The sequence below is a fragment of the Caloenas nicobarica genome, chromosome 11, assembly GCF_036013445.1.
Source record: "Caloenas nicobarica isolate bCalNic1 chromosome 11, bCalNic1.hap1, whole genome shotgun sequence".
In the NCBI taxonomy this organism is placed as follows: Eukaryota; Metazoa; Chordata; class Aves; order Columbiformes; family Columbidae; genus Caloenas; species Caloenas nicobarica.
Genome location: NC_088255.1, coordinates 7701938 through 7722290, shown reverse-complemented (window position 1 = coordinate 7722290; position 20353 = coordinate 7701938). Strand labels below are relative to the sequence as shown.

Here is a 20353-nt window from a genome sequence, read left to right as displayed (position 1 = left end):
AGAAGATTGCTAAAATTACAACTACCTCTTTGGTAAAAAAAAGGAGTATAGGTGTATATGGGGAAGAGACAGGCCTCTGTAAATAAGAGATTTTTCTTGCAGGGCAACAGCCTCTTTTCAAATGGGGACGGGCAATGTACTGCCACAAGCCTTGATTTACTTGCTGGTGAGTGCTACCACAAAATAATTAAAATCCTCTCTAACTTTCCAGAAACATTTACAAAACAATAAACGGATCACACAGCACTGCATATACAAGTGCTTGCTACTTTGAATACCCCAAAGAAGTGTTCAGACACCTGGAGTGAGAAAAAGCCATATAAACTAGAGACGAAAAGAAATCCTGACCAGTGGTTGAAGCACAAAGGCACGGAAGAGCATAACAACTCAGTTCTGTCCCAACCTCACTCTGTGACCTTGTGCAGTTTTATCACCCTCTCCAGGGACAAGGAGCTATGGAGAAATGGGACAGAGACCCTCCTGGATCCAGCAGCCAGAGCACAACCATGTGAGCTCCATTACAAAAGCTTCCTCAAACAGACCATTTTCCTGCTGGTAGAGCAGGCTGTGATCAACCTTGCCCCAGACTTCACAACTTGACGAGCAATGCTGTACAAAGAAGAGTGAACTTGCACTCTTGCTCTCCTATGTTTGTACAAATGACCCCAAAATATCTTTCCATTCAAAACTTTGGAAGGCCTCTAACCTTGCGTTCTCCCTCTATGACCTACAGTCTCGTTTCCAAAGACTGAGTTACATAAGCCACTTGTATCACCCAGATTCCTCATTTATCTAAATTCATTTTGTATTGTAGTTCCTTTCTCTTCTCAACACACACTCTCCCAAAATTAGTTTCTTTGTTCTGCCACCACAAGCTGAGAACTAAGAAAGCTTTTGCTAGAATCCACCCCTCCAACTAACAGACAACAAATACTGCACGGGTTCTTTCTATAAAAACTCCTGATGAAGATCACGCTGCACTGGACTCGTATAACAAACCAGGAACCCAGAGCTGGAACCCCTGGGGACCATTTTTGACCAGTCTATTAAATTCATATCATGAACTCTGGAAGTATTTGCCACATGAACAAGGAGGAAGAAGCTTGGTGTCCCTGAGTACCTGACCTCAAAGTAACAAGTTAAATTAAAAATTTAGAAAGTTGCTCAAATCTGAACAAAGTTTTTCCTCCAACAGAAAATGCCCTCTCACCAGCAAGCAAACTAAGCAGCAACCATCCCAAAACTGTAAACTCCTGTTAGGGTTTCATCAGCATCTTCCATTTGATGGCGGGGGCAGGGGGGGAAACCAAAACAAAACACACAACACGCCAAGTAGCTCTTAGCCTATTAGGCACTAATTAGGGGATCTGGAGCAAGCACCAACAGCTCTGCCTGGTGCCCGGACTGCTGCCCATCAGCAAGTCACCAAATATTTCACTGATAAAAGAAACTCTCAAAACGCTTATCGAGTAGGATGTTGGGGGAAAGTATACACAAGAAGTTGAAGGGTGTGAGGGAGGAGACAATGGATATAAAATCATACTGATAATAACAGCTGCCTCCTCTCTTGCTAAAGATTACTTTTGCAGCATTACAATATGACAGCAGCAAAAACAATAACAGCCAGACCCAGAATCTCACATCGCCATAGTCTTGCAAACTAAAAGTACAACGAAAGAGTTTCCTCCTCATATCTCCCCCATCAAGCCAACAAGCACTGCAAGACTCTGAAAACTCAACTGTTTCCATCCATGCCAGATAGGCAGCAAATTAAAACCAGAGCCCCACAGGAAAGTCTTGGTTCCTCAAGCACTTTGCTGGCCACTGACTAGGGTGCTCCAGGGGGAAAAAACGAACAGGGGTGGAAGAATGAACAGTCTGTAACAGGAAAACAAGAAGGAACAAAAAAGGCGGGGGGGGGGGGGGGGGGGGCGCGGGCGGGGAAGAGAGAAGGAAGAAAAACAAACCACACATAAAAAACCCCACAACACAAAACAAAAAATAAACAAAAAGCGCAAAATAAACCCCACCACCAACCTGGGTCCTACCTGGAAACTGTTGAGACTCATCCAAGAGCAACATGCTGCTCAGGGCACTGAGGTAAGAGCTCTGCCCACGACTCTGCCCTGACGCTCGTTCAACGTGGCCGCAAGCTCTCAGCCCTCCTGCTATTCTGGTCTCAGGGTCTTCAGGACAAAAGTTTCCAGTCACTCCTGACAACTCCTTATCTCTGCCCACAGTCCAGTGAGCACTAAATCCACTCTCACTGGCTGTTCAGTTCACAAGTGGGAAATATCTCCTGATAAAACAGTCCAGGGCACAGGCAGGGAAACCTGCACTTTAAGGTTTCTGAAAATAACTTTGGTAAATAGCTCCTAGTGCTTGCATCCACCCAGCCGGTGTGACAGGAATCAGGACACATATATCCTCCCTGCACCCAGTCAAGACGGACCGGGGTCACTGTTACATAAATACCCCTCGTGTTCAGCCTAAATAAAAATTGTCACTATCTCCTCCCCTGCTTGGAGAGTCAAACAGCACAGCCCTGCCTGAGGGAGCTGCTGCTCCCCCGGGGACCAACGGCTGGAGCTGCGCTGCCCGGCCGGTTTGCCTTCGGTATGTGTTCCCAATCAGCGGGAGCAACCTCAGTTACGCCTGGGAAAATAGTTTTAAAAGAGAGAAGAAGAGTAGGGAGGCTGAAGGGGTGTGTACAGGGGAGGTCTCACTCCTCTCATTTCGAGCGGCGGAGCTGCACACCGTTCCGAGCAGATCCCATTCACTCAGCCCGTGATCCAGTTCAACTAGTGGCAGAGACCAAGACTGAGAATAAAATAAAAATCCTTACATAACCATTCGGGCTCCAGCAGGGCCCCGCGCAAGGGGAATCCCAACAGACAACAGGACGTTCCGCGCAGGGGACACACGCGATCATAAACCCACTTCCAAGTTTCACAGCACAAAAGAAAAAGAGAAGGGCAACGAGTTGCAAAAATAAGTACAGCCTTTCTGGCTCTGAAAAGAATCTTGGTATCTGTGATTTTATGAACTATTTGCCTGCTAACTTCCAAGAAACCTGGACGACTGAGATTGAAACCTGAGAAGTATGTTGGGAGCTGGTAACCTGTTTGCACAGTAACAGGCAGAAAAGCACTCTGTTCACCTGGTTAAATCAGCAGCTCATACAGCACCGGCAGCATGCAGAAGGCTCTGTGTGGAGCAAATGGACTATGAATGAGATTTCACAGTTTTTAGGAAACAACCTTTCAGAATTTGTGGAGCGCAAGCTTATTCTAAGTTCCATCATCCATCCAATTCCCCATCATCCATCTGCACCAGAAGGATGGGTACAGGAGAGAATAAGTAAGCACAAGAGAGAATAAGCACTTCAAAGCTGCGGTTGAACCCCTAAAGGCTCATCATCATTCTTCAGTGCTACAGGGTCTTTTTCCACGCCTGATTCCCTCCACAGCCGTACCCAATGCCAGCAGCAAACAGCAAACCTGGGCTGACAGACACATAACACAATCAGCTCGCTCTTAGCAAGCATTTGTCCACATAACGAAGTCAGCTTATCGCTTGAAACAACTGGCGAGTGAGAGTTGGGAAAACCAGGGTGGGCACAAGAAGCCTGAAGCGGGCTGCGTCTGGGCAGCCCTGGCACAGACCTGCAGGGCTGCAGGACAATGTGCTGTGCTCGTAACAGTAACGGTTGTTCTAAGGGTCTGCAAACACAGCCAGGGTGAGCCCAGGTACCCTTTGTGTGACTCCAACCATTCTTATTAGTCCTTTCATTCAAGACAGTGGCAGAGGGCAGTGACCGCTTGCTACCATCTACATATCTGCATTGCTTCAGGGTACCTCACAACTTTGAAATGAACCCAATGTGCTATTTTCATAATTAGAGCCTTATAAATTTTACCAAAGAAAATATTATGAACTGTATTAAAATTAAGAAGCTTGGTAACAAGACAGCCTTTCACACGTGTCACAGATTCAAATAGCCTGGTACACACAACATACAGTGGTCATCAAGGGGGAAAAGAGGGACAAATATATTGAGAAAAGTATATAACCAAGGATATTGTAGCAGGCCTTGTAAGGACTTTGGAATAAATAACCAAACATGACCTCAGCATCTGACCTGAGTTACAAAACTAGGAAGCAAGATTTAAAGACAAGTATTTGTGTAAATGCAACTGGGTACTTTCCAAGCCATGCTTATTGCAGCAAGGAAGCACAAGGGAAATGGAAGTTCAATACAGTGGGGAAAACATGACCTATACCTGTCCTCCTGCACATGACAATAAAAAAGAAATTTCCTCCTTCACCTTAGTGTGCAGAATGGAAAGGAATTTTTTTAGCTTTTCTACTCACAACAGCCTACTGGGGAGGCCACCACTGTTAGTCATGATAAATACGTATTCACACAGCCAAGAATTAGATCTGCCAGAAACAGTCAGTTTATAAAATGAGCTCCTCATGGAAGGTAATCTTGTTATAGATAAGCCCATTTACTAAATTGCTTTTCTGTGAGGCCAGCCTTGCCGGTAAGGAAGAATGTTCTGCCTCCCTTACAGGGTCTGAAATCTCACCTGGCTGTCGTACCTCACCCACCTCAGCCTCAAACCACAAGCTCTTTGCAATTGTACAACTGTACTAATCCACAGAAGAGGTTGGTCAAGAAACAGTTGTCACTTGAGAGGTTCCCTTGCAAACAACCTAGGAGATTCCCCTGTTAAAAAAAAATCAGTATAAAATTTGATTTTCATAGAATATCAAGATCAAAGGCTTTTACAATACTGACAAGTCTTTCCAGCAGCAATGTCAGCATCACTGAGCACTGCAAATTCATAAGGGTTAAAAGTCACACCGAAATCTGCCTACACACACAAGAAGCTCAATCACAAAGGTCTTCAGGACACCAGCTCCTCTGTATAGCAGAGAACATTGGAGATGAGGGGGGCGGGGAACCAAACTAAACTCAGGTCAGCTAAAAAGTTTCCCGAAACATAACACAAGTGACTCACCTTCCCCATCCCCATGTCTGTTGTCCACCTTGAACCTAGTTCTTTCAACCCCCTGTTCCCCTTGTCCTCTCCAGGACTGCTAAACATGGACCTGATCCACACCCACCAAGCAAATTGCAGGCAAGAAGCACTGGATCCACCATATGCCACCAAGCTCTTGGTCCCTGCAAGCTGGGGTGGTTCCCTTCTCTCCAATGACTGCCCCATGTGCTGTTCACTCTCATCTCCACCCTGCAGAACACAAGAAACCTTCCTTGCCAATCCTCAACCACTCCACACTGGCTGTGCAGTCCCTTCCTTGTTCCACAGCTTTCTGTCATGGTTTAACCCCAGCCAGCAACTCAGCCCCATGCAGCTGCTCGCTCACCCCTATCCAGCAGGATGGAGGAGAGAACTGGAAAAGTAAAAGTGAGAAAACTCCTGGGTTGAGATAAAGGCAGTTTAATAGGTAAAACAAAAGCCACACACACAAGCAAAGTAAAACAAGGGATTCATTCACCGCTTCCCATGGGCAGGCGGGTGTTCAGCCATCCCCAGGAATGCAGGGCTCCATCACACGGGATGGTTACTTGGGCAGACAAACGCCATCACTCCAAGCATTGCCCCTTTCCTCCTTCTTCCCCCAGCTTTATATACTGAGCATGACATCATATGGTATGGAATGTCCTTTTGGTCAGTTGGGGTCAGCTGTCCCAACCGTGTCCCCTCACAATTTCTTGTGCCCCTGCAGCCCACCCGCTGGTGGGGTGGGGTGAGGAGCGGAAGCAGCCTTGACTCTGTGTAAGCCCTGCTCAGCAGTAACTAAAACATCCCTGTGTTATCAGCACTGCTTCCAGCAAAGTCAAAAACATGGCCACACACTTGCTAGTGTGAAGAAAATTAACTCTATCCCAGCCAAACCCAGCACAGGCTCTCAGAGACTGTTCCACCTCCAGCAGCTGCTTCTGCACATCCCACTGATCACCAATGAATCCGAATTGTTTGTACACTACTAAACAAACTAGGCTTGACAGCCAAATTTCACTCCTGATTATCAGCTTCTAGGAACACCTACAAACATCATTAAAGCTGCTTTCCCTGTCCTGTTTTCCTTGTTGTTTTAGCAACATGGAAAACACACAAGAATAGAATTTTGTGTTGGTTATAATATAGATGGTGTTTATCAACCTAAACAAGTTCAGACAGAATTAAACTCCACACTACTTGCTGGCAACTGAGTATTGCTGGGCTTTGAGAATCATTTGCTTTTTAAACAAATTCTGCGCTGTAAATTAAAACTCCTTTTTAATAAGACCTAAACCAAGCACGAAAAACCAGAGGAGACCTTCCATTCATTTTAGTGAGTTTTGGACTGAAATGTAAAGCATAAAATTTGATCAATCTGTTTTTTCTCATTTTATTTGCATTCACATGAATCTTGGTTTATTTTCTTTCCCACACTCATTCAAATCATAACTGGGGAGGGAAGTTGTACATAACGTGAGAAAAATCTAATCACACAAAATACAGGCAGTGATGAACTGCAGTGCCTTCCACAAATGCTCTTCGGACTCTCACTGGGGCAAAACAGACACTGCTTCAGACTTCCGCCCCAGGCTTTCAAAGGCTGTTTAAATGCATTGAAGAAAACAAGCTTGTTTTTTTACAAGATGTAATGATTTTAAGTTGAAGGATTTATATCACAGGTATTTATCGGCATCTTAATCAAAGCTAAATCCATCGAGTTACAATCTGTTATCTTCAAGAAACTGATTTTCATATCTTCCTGTAACTTGCTACATTTGTGCTGCTGATGACACGATGTATTTGTGCACCACAGAAGAGTGATTTTGTACAACTATTTTCAGTTTTCCTCTAGGTGCAAATATGACATAAATCACAAGCTAAGAGTACAGAAAAGTGCCATTTTAAAATTGTTTCTACTAGTTCTAGTTTCTACTAGTTCAAGTATTATACATAGATGAATCTTACGTACAGATGTTTTAATTGCAAAATTTGTTTTGACAGAGATTTAAACTAGAAGTTTCTATTCAGCTAGTCCAAAAAGATTTAATCTTGTAGCTTTCTCCTGTCTCATTCTTATTTGCATATTTGCAAGTGAAAATAACGTCTTCTGACTCCTACTTCTAATTTTTTTGAGACTGAGTCAGTGAACTTCATGCTGAAGAAAATGTGAATAACACATTTTCAACATCTGTAGTACAAACTACTGTCATTAAGATTAAAAAAATGGGTATTGCACCAAAAAACTTTGATCCAAATGATGAGCCAGACACTTCTGCAAGTTCAGTGTTGCAGTCTTCTATAAAGCCTAAGCAGGAAATTAAAACAACAAATAAAGCAAATAACTGTGATGTGATACCGTGTTTTAAAATCTGAAGAATGCTTCTAATTCAATTAAAACAGTTGCCCCTCCTTACAAACTTGCTGCTGTTTCTTGGCAAAAAACATTATACTTGTCTAACATATAGCTACATGCACATGTTACTTAGCTAGTCATTAAGAACAGCACAATATCAGATAAATTAAGGAAAAATGAAAATAAGGAAACCTTGCACAGCTTAAACTCAAATGGAAAACAGAGAAGTGTTTCACCCAGTACATTTGAAAATAAAAGGGGTGCTGCTTAAAATGTAAAGCAGAGGATTGTGACTTTGGCTCCATCACACTCATCAGCCAACCTTGGCAAAGGCACTTTGCCACTCCTTACCTGTTCAAGAGTGAAAATACCATGTTGCAAATTTGCTAATTAGTTTCCTTGTGATTTTGTCATGGTTTCAGAAGTTTCAGATGATGGACCATGGTATCTATTAGCAGTGACTAGGTACGGTACAAAGCTGACTATTGAAAACATACATGGGGAAAAAGGTATCAAATGTGGCAGAGAAGTATGTATGAGTGTGATTATCCTTCCTTAGGGATTCTCTGGCTGCTTTGTGAAAAGAGAAAAGCAAATTTTTGGCCAATAAAGCACAATCCCTCATATCCTGCAAAGCCTACCAGAAAATCAGGAAGAAACAAGATACTTCTCCTCCCCATGGAAGTCTTGGAGAAATTCTTTCTTCAGCTAGTAAACCGCTCGCCCATTGACCCTGCTCCCTGGGCATTCAAGCTACTCTCATGTTTGGGACACCTTTAAGAAAAGAAAGCATGTAGCTACAGGTAAAAAACATTTTAAAAAATCCATACACATATAAATAGAAAATGCAGAGCTGTGGACATGGGCTGTTCTTGAACTGCACAGGAATATTTCTATTTTCTATTCCATCATATGCAATAGATCAAAAGGAAGGAGGAAGAAAAGAGGGAAAAAAAAAGTATAGCTAGTTATAATACCACATCATTTTGTGAGATCGGCCAGTCAGTCCCTGTGCCCAGTCAGCAGGTCTGAAGGAAGTGGAGCTCTGGCGTCATCACCTCCTTTTAAAGAAGTAAAGCGAGTCATTACTCCAGGTTATATAACCTTCAGGCTCTGCCAGACTTTGTGCCACCCTCTCAAAAAGGAAACTGCTGTCAGAGAGCCTGGGAGGGGACAGAGGAGTCACAAACGCTTTCATTCGGAGCTTCCCCCTGCTTAGGATAAGTAGAGGAAATGGAGAAAGCATCCGCACTTTCAAACAGAGTGGGTGTGCGGCAAAAGGCTCAGGGACTGACCCGCGACATCGTCAGTCTGCAATTCCCTGCGAAGGGGGCTGGGGGACAGCGCTGTCAGGATCTCATCCTTCCTTCCCACAGCAGCCTTCAAGCCACACCTCACCCTTCTGAGAATAACCTAGTTCACAGGGTTAGTTAAAATGCTGGAACCAGTCAATAAAACCCCCACACCCCACCGGTGCCACTCCTCCCACACTCCTCTCCATTCCTGGTACCTTCCCCTGCTCCTCACATATTTATGGGCAAAGAACCCGTAGACAAGGGACTTCCACCTGCCTTTATCACCTTCCGACAGCCTAAACTGTCCCAACACAAACAAAATGCCCAGCAAGACAATCTGCAGCTTCGGCAGAATAATAGAATAGTTTGGGTTGGAAGGGACCTTTAAAGGTCACCTAGTCCAATCCCCCTGCAATGAGAGCTCACAGAAAAGGAGCTCACAAAGCATACGGTACCGGCTGCTCCCAGCAAAGCACCCAAGAGGATTTTTTTTTTTTTTTTTTTAATGTCACCATTTAGTGAGTCCAGTAAAGTCACTTCAAGGGAGCTGGGTGCCTGCCACAGGGTCTGCACGGGCATTAGCAGCTCCCGTAAAACGTGCTGGGTACAGACAAAAGCCAGGCAGGTCCAAACCCCTCCGACTGCACACAGAAACACCATTTGTTCTGAAAGACAGACTGTACTACAGGGAAACTGCCAGAATAAAAATAATGGGTAAAATATGCAGCCTTCTGTAACAAAGCAAAGTTCCTACAGAAATCAGTGTGGCTTTTGCCTAAATATGAGAGCCAAACCTTCTTCCCTGCCATTTCAATGTAACCTTTCTGCACTACTCAGTAACCAGGATTGCTAAATCTGCAAATACTAGTAGCCAGTCTCTTTTCACCTTTGATACTAACTATCTCTTTTGTATTTTATTCAGCTGGATTGTGGAAACACAGATGACAGCCAGCTGCTAATTTTCTGGGTTTTAGGAAACCAACCCAAGTCTCGAACGTAAGATTTGTGGAGGCGGAGAGCGTATGCTTCACAGACACCCAGCAACTTCGGAGATGCTCTTATCCCTTTCATGGTCTGAGAAAACAATAAAAACCCCTCAGCAACTTAATTACAGCAAGTCACTTGAGAAATGCATCCAATATCTGCAGTTAGATGCAGGTTTGCTGACTGAGTTATCTACAACCAGCTGATTTAAGGTCGAGCCCCACAGTCTGCACTCTCATGATAAAGCATATTTTAAAAATCTGATCTATAAGGATCATTTTCTAAGGTAATGCAGCTTCCCATAACAATTTGATTGGCTTGGAAGACAGTCTACAAAAAGTCACTATAAGCACTAAAATCTATGTTGTTGTTTAAGAACAGCAAAGTGCACGGTGGTACACAGAAGTTCAGGTTTGATTTCCCAGGCTTACAAAGATCAGAGACATCGCAGAGGCAGCAAACTTACTGTGGAGAAGAGGTTGGCTTCCCCCAGGACATGCCTTTCTAGTCTCTTTAGAAATAGTACTGGTGGACTCTAGAGGGAGCTGCATCCAGCCCCAAGTAACCAAAATAAAAGAATCAAGATAAGGAAATCCATCAAGAAGGAAAAAAATGGAAACATGTCAATCACCACTGTTCTCTTCCCCCCAGGAAATCCACCTTGCACTCTGCAAACGGTAACTTGCAGATTAAATTACAGGATTATTACTTACTGGCACCCATCACTCTGGCACATGTACACACAGAATACAGCAGAGCTTAAAATTAAAGGAACCCTCCTGATCATCTTCAGTGCTTTTCTAGATTTGCAGAAAGAAACAAAAGTCAGAACTTCCCTGCCTTTTTCACTGACTCATCCATTTTCAATCAACAAAAAGAGCCTCCTCTCTGCTCCAAGCTTACTCCAACGGGCCTACCCCTTTCCTCAGTCCCTGCCACCAGCCTCCAGCTGAACAAGGACAAGAATCAAAGCCCGTGTACCACCAGCCTGAGGGAGAAAGCAAGAAGCAACCAAGCCCATCATGCCCACATACTGCAGCAGATGGAAGCGTCTCATTAAAGGGCTGCTCAAAGAGCAGCTACAGTCTCCGAGGCTGCTTCAACCTTGGGATGCCCAACTACCTTCAACACAGCTGTGAAAAGCTCCTTTCTAAAAGGAGTTCAGAGATTAAAGAAATAAGTACATATTTGTTCCTCTTCTTCTTAAGGCATGTATTTAATGTTTCTAGTAGATAGGGAGGACAACCTAAAACCAGTCTTTCCTAAGAAAAAGTGGTGTGCAGTGTGGTCAAAAGTAGAACACAAAAAGACTTCAGGTTGCTGGGACTAATCTCCATTTCCAATTCAAGCAGGACCATCCAATTCAAGTGACACGTGCAGGTAAATTTCTTTCTAACAGCAGCTCCCCCTTTTCTGCTCCAGCAGTTTAGGCCTTTCTAAATCTGGATATAAAATGATAAAGAACAGGATATAATTTAGCAGGGTATTATTCAGGAGACTGTCTCCATGCTCTGCCTCTCAGTTTCATACAGGTGACTATAACATGACCCAATTTATAAGAATAACTTCAGATGAAAAGCAAAATCTCATGTACATGAGCAGAAGAGGCCTGCTAAATGAACAAAGTTATAACAAAGATTTTCGTCTCTTTCCCTGTAAGGACAGAAATTTGCTCTATTCTCAAGCCCACACATCCAGCCGGGGACTCCCACACACACCAGTTTTGTTTTGTTCCAGAACTTGGTTGGGGAGAAGACGGAATGACTTTGAGGTGGGAAGCACATGAATAACACGATCTTCCAAGATGAGCAGCAGCTCCCTGCACCTCAAGGATGCGTTTACATATCATTCAAAAAAATATTAACTCACACTTGCACAACTTTAAAAACAGATTTCCAAAATAATTTCAGCTTTAATAACCCAAGTGCTAATGAACTTTCTAGTAAGTATGGCACTAACTACCGATTTTTCCCCTCAGGTTAGACAAAGAAATTATCCAGGCAGCTACAAATCCGTTTCACTTTCAAAGTAATTGCACCCCTTGCTGCATGCAGCATGATGATGAGCCACACAGGAACATCACATTAAACAAAATCCATTCTTGCTATAATTTCATGCCAACATTTTTTTCCCCAATCACCAAGTGCAAATTGTATGTGAAGCTGATCTAGCAGTACTCCTTTAAACAAATAGCCTTTCCTCTAGCAAGGGTTCAAGGAAAGCAAAGATCTTTTCAAACCTGAATGACAGTGGCTGCCATCTGAAGTCAAGTACTCCTGCCTTGGTATCACAGGAAACTCAAAACTGTGAGTACCAAGTGGCACGCTCAAGTTCAAACAAAAAGCAGCCATTGGAATACTTTCTGGATGATGCTCCAGAAACATGAGGTAACTTTGACATTTTGTAGTATCATGACTCATAGACACTCATAGACAGGGATGAGCAGAGTTTTAAGAGGCTACAGTCGATCTTTCCCCTCACTAACCTCTTGTGTCGATCTTTCAGAGGTTCTCAGACTTGGTCCTGGTGCCTTCATGCTACTGAGAAGCTGCAGTGCAAAAGAGCACAGGTACCCTGTGTCCTCCACTCCCCTGGGACTTGCAGTTCTGTACCACCAACACAACTGTGCTCTTTGCTTACGCCTCTCCTAGCGTCCATCTGTCTATAGAAACCCTGCACAGCGCAGCTTTGTTTTGCTCCAGCACTTTGTCAGGGAGGAGTAGGAACAGGACAAGTTTGAGGTGGGAAGAGGGAGCGCACACTGCCTCCACCTTCTCCTGTTCTCCACTAGTCAGACAGAGATGCCATGGGGTTGGCATGCACCCAGCCCTAGAGAAAGAAGGAAGGGATGGGACAGGAGAAAACAGGCAAAGTGGACAACACGGGGTGGAAGACAAGGCCAGTTCAATGGATATTATCATATCACAATAGTAGCATCTAATACACTATTATTTAGTGTTGCCTGGTAAATCTGTACATCAAGTATTGCAGTACTGCTGTGGTATTGGAAAACTGTCCACTGTCATAGCCCAGAGGTACTGATTCCAACCTGTCTGCTGTACCACACATCCTGTGTGCAAACACAACTATAGCAGCCTTTGAGAACAGCGTCTGAATGCCTGTGCTCATTAAGACATCTTTTAGAGAACTGAAACAACCACCTCTTCACACTTTTACCCAAATTACACCTTTACAAAAGTGTGTAACTCATATACTCAGAGGTAAGAAGCAACGTGCCATCACTATTAATAGCAGAATTACAGCAATGAGTAAGAGACAACGAATTTCAGAGACTTCAATCAGAATAGTCCAAAGACATTCAGAACATAAAAAACCCAAAGCACTACAGTGGGATTTGTTCAAACACTCAACAGCTTTCCTCAGGAAAGCTCTGAGGTATGAACAGTCCTTGCATTTGAAATGATTTGTAAAATCCATATTGAAGGTTTGTTTCCTCTTTGCTCAAATTAGCTTTCATTTCTATGGAGCTCTACACAGCCTTGAGCAACTACTGGGATCAGAGAAGAACTGCGGGACTTAAAACAGCCCGTTATCTCTACAGTCATCAGCACGTCACATTTCTAGTGAAAAGGATTTAGAGAGTTAAGGAAAAAAGTTCTTAGCAGTCATGCACTGCTATCACGAAATCAAACATGATAAAACAAGTGCTGCTGCTCACAAGCAATGAGAAAACAGATGCAGCGTGCAGGGATGACCAGGCTCAAAAAGCAGTGGAAGCCTCTGGGTAGGACACATGCTGCCAGGATGGGTGTGCAGCCTGGCAGCCACTGGGAAGGGTTTGAAGTGTCAGGGTAGGCATGTCCTGGCAGAAGTGTGCTAGAAAAAAAGACTAAAGCTGTAAGAGCTCCTACACATGATGCTAAGGTTCACTAACTGACCACCACTGAAGGTACAAAGGATGTAAACTATGTGGTTATTGACTCTCACTTATTCAGAAATATTCAGAAAACTAGTTTTCTGTGTTCTTTTTCTTCCCTGGGGGCAGGAGGAGAAGGTTTAAGAACTGCTTTCATCAAGACAAAGTTTGTATTGTAAACATCCAAACTAAACTCTAGACCACCTATGGGACAGCCTACACTAAATGCAAACAAAACTTTGGGTTCTCAGAGCAGGAATGAGAAAAACTGCACCAAAAATGAAGACAGCACTCTTAATTACCAGAACATAAAAGAACACAAAGAAAATCTTGAAACCAAAACCACCGCAAATATTAATTCCACACACACACACACTATATATATATATATATATATAAAATGAAAACAGGTTAAATATTCAAAACCCATGTGACTGCTAAGTGTGAGATCAGACCTTCAACCATCAACAGGTGTGGGTAACATTACTTTAACCATGGAAGGTTCATGGAAGGAATCCGATTCACCACCAAATAATGGAAAACCTACATACCCAAAACAAAGCCACTATTTTGCGATGAAGCAGTAAAAATATTAGTTTTATAATTGTTATAATCACTATTATTTAAAACAAGTAATCCATTTCAGTTTGGATGAAACATATATACAGCCTGTCTCCCTTCCAAGGAAATAACCATGAAAGATTAACAATCTTTTAAATCTCGTAGTGCTAGAAATATGCAAGAACCTGTCCACAAGGGAAGGATCCCCTGGGATCCCTAATGGAACATCTACAGAACAACCACAGTACCAGGAGGGGAGGAGAACAGCACAGCTGGGAACAGGCAGAACAAAGTTTAACAGAAATTATTAAAATTAAGCTGTTAAAAAACTTCATAGTATAAACATTAGAGCACACACTTCCCTCCTGTGAATCAAAGTAACTGTCTGTTCCTAAGAGGATGTTTATGAACGGAGGTCTTCTACAAAGAGACAGGACTATAAATATCAGATGGGCAAAATAAAACGATCCTCTTAATTCTGAAGTCACCTATGTTTCATAGGCCAACTATCAGGAGACTGGTTTTATATTAGATCTAAGGTAATATAGAGATCAAATGACATTTCTAAGGCAGTACGTAGCTGTGATGAGACATCAGGAAAAGCAGAGTGGACACCTCCACAGAAAACGGTAATTATAAAGCTAAGCACAGAGAAAGCATCCTGATATTCTAGCAGACAGAAATAAAGCTGAAACAACCTGAAAGCTCAGAGGCAATCTAGCTTTGCTCAGATTGTGTAAGAGAGTTTTTCCTGTATCTAATGAACAACTGTAAAAACATTTTATGCTAGTTATATGTAAATTGTCTTTTAAATCTTCCTCATTATTTCCTACATTTGTTAAAATCTATTTTTAATTAGTCACTAAAGAAATACAAACCAAACATGTTTCTAGTGTTTTAAGATGAAAATAAACAGCAGTCATTAACAGTTAGCAATGTTCTGATTTACCTTTGTTTGCTTTGGAAAGAATAATCCGAGTATGAGTATTCAGACACTATAAGACAGCGGTAGATGATAAAATACATAGGTCTATGATAAAATAACCATGGGGAATGAGCCACTTGGACATGACATACAGCCACTCCTCTCTGTTAGTAAAAGCTTGTCTACAATGTCATGCTTCCTATTGCTCCGCTAGGCACAGGTTCCTGTGAACAAAGTGACAAGGTCACTGCCAGTCTCTTTGAGACAGAGTAATCAGTGGCCTTGTAACTCCACCTCCTGGGAATTCTCCGGTTTCTTACCTGAGCTAACACTTCCATTTCTGCTACTTTCTCATTAGAAGAAGCCATCATGTGATTAAAACTAGAGGAATAGAATTAATTTGTGTAAACATTTTATAAGCATTTTAAATCACAACAGCATATTCAAGTAGCATGTGGCTGAAAGAATATTAAAAAAAAAAAACAAACAACAAAACCAAAACCAACACTTGAGTGCAACAATGTACTTTGAAACAAAAAATACTTTAGTAACTAGCGGAAGAGAGAAGTATCTGTGTTTAACACATTTTACACTAAGAAAAGGAAGACTATTCTCAGTAGGTTGAAGGGGGTGCATTCAAAAATCTGCATACCCTTTGAAATTATCAAAAAAAAAAAAAAAATCACAATTTTAAAGGAAGCAAATACAACATCCCCTTAGGTGTGGGCTGTAGTTTTATGATAAAAAGAGCTTAGTGGCAAATACAGCATGGGGAATTCCCACCTGAGCCATGCACTCCTGTCTACGTGCCCTAGAACACTGGCCCTTCTGATGGATGAAATATATTTCCAGGATCATGCCACAAACTAAAACAGTTACCTAATCTTGCCTAAATGCAACCTGCGCAGCACAGGCCCACAAACAGCTATCTTGGTCCTGACTGAAGAGGAGAGTGGGGCACTTAGAACTAGGTGAGGATAGAAGGTGACAACTTCCTTAGTCAGCACTGCCACCTCTCATATTGTAAAACAAACAAACAAAAAAATAAACCCAACCTGTACACTGTGAGAAAAGAACATTTCCCAGTTGTTAAAGATTATTATTGTGAGCAGTAATTGCCCACAGCATCCATTAAACTGCCTACCTATGGGCAAGCCAGTGATGTAAACATATTTAATTTTACCAGATCCTTTTAATAATACAAGTAATTGTAAACTGATTTATTTACTTCTTTATATAATTGCTTCCCCAGAATCTGTAGCTATTTTAAAATTTCTATCCTCCTTAAAATCTATGCTTGTGGTTTGTTTTCATGATGAAAATTTTTTTTGGCCAGGAGTTCAAATTTAATCTACATTCAATCCTTGTTTAAACTATACACCCACATGAGCACTTCTCCCTACTAAGTGCTGGACAAATCCTAACCCTTGTGATATCTACCAAGGTGTCACCAAAATTAGCAACTCTGGTTTTGTATAACAAACATACGCATAAATTCACAACCCCATTCACTTACCACTCTCATCAAGTAAGTCCTCCTCATCATCCCCATCATTGTCCTCCTCCATCGCCTCCTCCTCATCTTCCTCCTCCTCCTCTTCCATATCCTCCTGCTCCAAGTCCGGGTCCAGGTCCGGATCACTCCCTGAGATTGACTCGTCTGACATGATTCCCAGTGGTGCTCCTTGTGCATTACCTGCTCATGTTCTACCGGGAGGCAGCCCTGCAAGGAACGAAGAGGTACATAATGAGCCCAGTAAATCCCAACCTTTGAGCCTCGTGGCTCAAAATCATAGCAGGATTACTGCACATAAAAACACAAACCTGCCATCAGTCTTTTAAATAACAGTTATATCAGACTATGCACAAAATCCTGTGCAGAAAATGGATGCCATAAGCCATGTATCATGATATAGGGCCAGCATTGTTGAATTAACATCAGAAACAACATATTAACTAATCATACCACAAAACATCTTTATTGGTATCCTTGACACATAGACAGCAGAAAGGTTCCTAACATCAGTGTCTGATTATAGAAAGATGCAAAAATAAATACATTATGTGAACAATTTCAGAACACTGCCATCCAAACATGAAGCACAGAAAAAGGACCAGTCCCAGAATCCCATATGGATATCTGTTACCCTGAACCCCAAGCACTGCGAACACCACCATAGTACACAGACTGTGGGTTGCAGACAGAAACCACTCTGTGGTTTGGCTGTACCTGCTGGGAAGGTCACCAGCTCCTCACCACAGCCTGTCTGAAGCCGCCGTTCCAACCAACAGAGCAGAGACAGCATTACCTTAATAATGGTACAGACGGAAGACAACGAAGATCCAGTTTTTAAAGGTTGTGTGTCCCTTTGTAAAGCAGGGTAAGAAAAAGAGTAAACACAAAGGAAGGATGGATCAGAGAGAATTGCTCTAAAGGACAAGACTGGAGCTGGCTGGGGATAACTTCTCTGTTACGGTACTCCAGTGCATCACAGCAGAAATCACGGCACAAAACAACAAAGCCTAAAGAGAGGGCCAGGGCAATCATAGGTTCATCTGTTCAGATCATGCACTGTCACTTCTGGACAGCTATGGGTACTCCTGGGTACTCCTCTTCCTTACACAAAGAACTATCATAAAGGAGCTGTGATGCATGAAAATAAACAAACACAACCAAGAAAGAAAAATAAAGAAGGCATCGTGATCTCAAGGAACATAAAGCAAAGGATGTGTTCAAAAAACAAGCCTCAGAAGAATTACTACCCACATATTCCCCAGAAAGCTTTAAAGACAGACAAGGGAAACATTTCTTTGTTAGTCATTTTCCACTGCCCCCTACTTATACCACATTTCCAGTGTAAACTATGAAATGTTTGAGAACTAATCAGCCATTTATAAAAAAATAAATCTAAGCAAATAAGGCAGCAAGCATATCTACAAACACTTCAAGAAACATTAAAATGTCATTTTCAGCTGTGTTTCAGCAGTAACTAGATGAGCTCAGAAACTCAAAGGCTAAAGGCACAACTCAACACCCCTGTAGCAACGCTGAAAATCTGTCAAGTATACTGTATTATTCCAGTTAAAGTCATCAGTTCCTGCTTTGCCTCCCTCAGCTCCTCAATAACACTGAAGAGTGTCCAAAAGAAAATAAACACAAAGGAAGAAGAGGCTTTGCAGGGATTGGTATTGGCATAAGAAGCCTTTCACCACCAGGTCCCAGGAGCACTTTACCACCAGACAGAGAAAAGCAACATCCGTGCACTGTTACACGTGTCACACAAAATAAGTTGGCTTAGTCAAGCAGATGGTAGAAAAGGCCAAAACCTAAATTGGCTCAAGTGGAACTGTGCCATTTTACACCAGCCAAAGAGATTCATTCAGCTTCTGCGGTTGCTGGTGGCAGGTCCTGAGCCCTGCGGCAACACCGGGACCGCGGGCACGGCTCTGGCTCCACTCGCTTTCTGACCCTGTAACTTCAGCCAGGGACTGCAGATGCAAAGCAATCTATTATCACAAGTTTTTTTCCTGAAAAATGCTGTGCTAAAGTCTATGTGTATTTCAAAACAGCAGCTTTTTTTACTTTTAAGTAGCAACAATGTTCCCTTCCAGTTGATATTCAGGTCTGAGGAAAATTAACATTGGTTTTGTACTCAATTTTTTTTTGCACTCGAAACTCTAAAGCTGCATGTGTTTCCTCACATTTCAGAAGGAGGAGGTCAATAGTGTTACCTCTGTGGGTCTCTGCCAGTCACCTGGGATTTCAAGGGCTTTTATTTATTCCCATGTTGTCCACACTGTGCTATAAAGCATCTTGCATGCTATCTGCCAGGGACCATATCAACAAAAGCATGTTAAAAAATTTCCATGTTTTACTATCCCAGCAAACTAAGCACCAACAAAACCCAAAGGGGAAAAAAAAATACAAACACTACTAGCACAGCAGGAATGAACTCTCATCTACAAGCAGAAAAAGCAGAAGTGCTTTTTTAATGCCACTAAATGCTCCAGGTCAAAGAATGACACATGATACAGTTTCTCCCATCAGTATCCTCCTGTGTATCATCTCTCATATTTCATTGTTTGTTACAGAGTCTAAAAAACAGAAAAACAAAAAAACCCAAACAACAACCAAAAAAACCCAACAAACAAAAACCCACAAAAGAAAACAACAAAAAAAACCCCATGAAACAAAACAAAAAAACCCACACACCACAAAATACTTTCTGAAAATTGTTTAAAGGAAAAGATACGGGTCCTTGTATTTCTATAAATAAAATCAAACGCAGTGAAGAGCAGCTGTCTCTCAGACTGGAATACAAAAGGGCTCTAATCTTAAGCTTTATTTTTGTTTAGCAGTATGTATATGTTCTTTATAAGCTAACTTTTGACACCTGTTCAGCAGCCCTGCCACACGCAGGAGAGTTAAACAGAAGCTTTCAGAAAGACTTAATTAAACCTTGCAGAAGCTGGGTGAAACAAAGATGGTGAGCTCCTCTGTCTATTGTCACGCTGCCATCTGTCTAACTCCCTCCCATCCTCCCTCCTCGGCCACTCTCCACTGTGTATGCCCAAGTCTGGGTGGGCTGTCACCCTGCCAAAGGGCTGTCACCCTGCCGGTGGCACCTGGAGCAGGGACACGGCAGGACAGGCAGGTAGGCACCACGCAGCCATGGCAGTGCCCTCGTTTCTCACACCGATCTGACCCAGTTTGGAGCCTTCCACCAAGGGGAATTACACAACAGGGCCAGATTGTAGCTGCCACGACCGTTTTATGGCTGAGTTACTCCAACCTGCTCCATCTCTTGCCATTGCACACACTGGCACATCATGCTCAACATTTAATTGCTGCGGGAAGGGCACTTTGCAAGAGATAAAAAGATTACCTTCAACTAATCAAAGTTATCGTTTGTCTGGACTTTCAGATCAGCCCGCCAGCCTCCTGCCCTGCCGGGAGGAGGATTTACCAGCACCAAGAAATACAAACCAAATGTGCCGCACCACAGTTCACAACAGAAAGCCACAGGTCCACACAGTACAGCGCCCGGCTGAACACATGGCGAGGCCGCTGAGAAGACAGGGTGGGGTATTAGGTGAAAACACTTTGAAAAAATCCTCTTGCTTACTCAGGGAGGAGAAAAGCGCCGTCATGTTTATCCTACCCAGGAAGTTAAACCCTGCAATCAACTGCACATCAAATTAGGATCCAAGACTGCCTCTCTCATGTATTACGTCCTGTCTTTCAACAAAGATAAAAATAGTCCTAAAGTTTTTTGGGCTTTGCTTTTTTAAGGTAGAATATTTCAAATAGCAAGTAAATGCCGT

The 20353-nt window shown here is 42.6% G+C and overlaps 1 protein-coding gene across 5 annotated transcripts in view; it reads right to left on the bottom strand.

Moving 5' to 3' along the window:
- RAD54L2 (RAD54 like 2) overlaps positions 1–20353 on the bottom strand; it is a 69687-nt gene that overhangs the window by 30708 nt on the left and 18626 nt on the right. For 4 of the 5 annotated variants that reach the window (XM_065642890.1, XM_065642886.1, XM_065642887.1 and 1 more), the window contains one exon: positions 16545–16751. In XM_065642890.1, the coding sequence (XP_065498962.1) occupies positions 16545–16695 (151 nt within the window). In that variant the 5' untranslated portion in view covers positions 16696–16751. Of the gene's footprint in view, positions 1–2048; positions 2622–16544; positions 16752–20353 lie in introns of those variants that run through there. The other variant, XM_065642889.1, reaches the window with a different exon arrangement.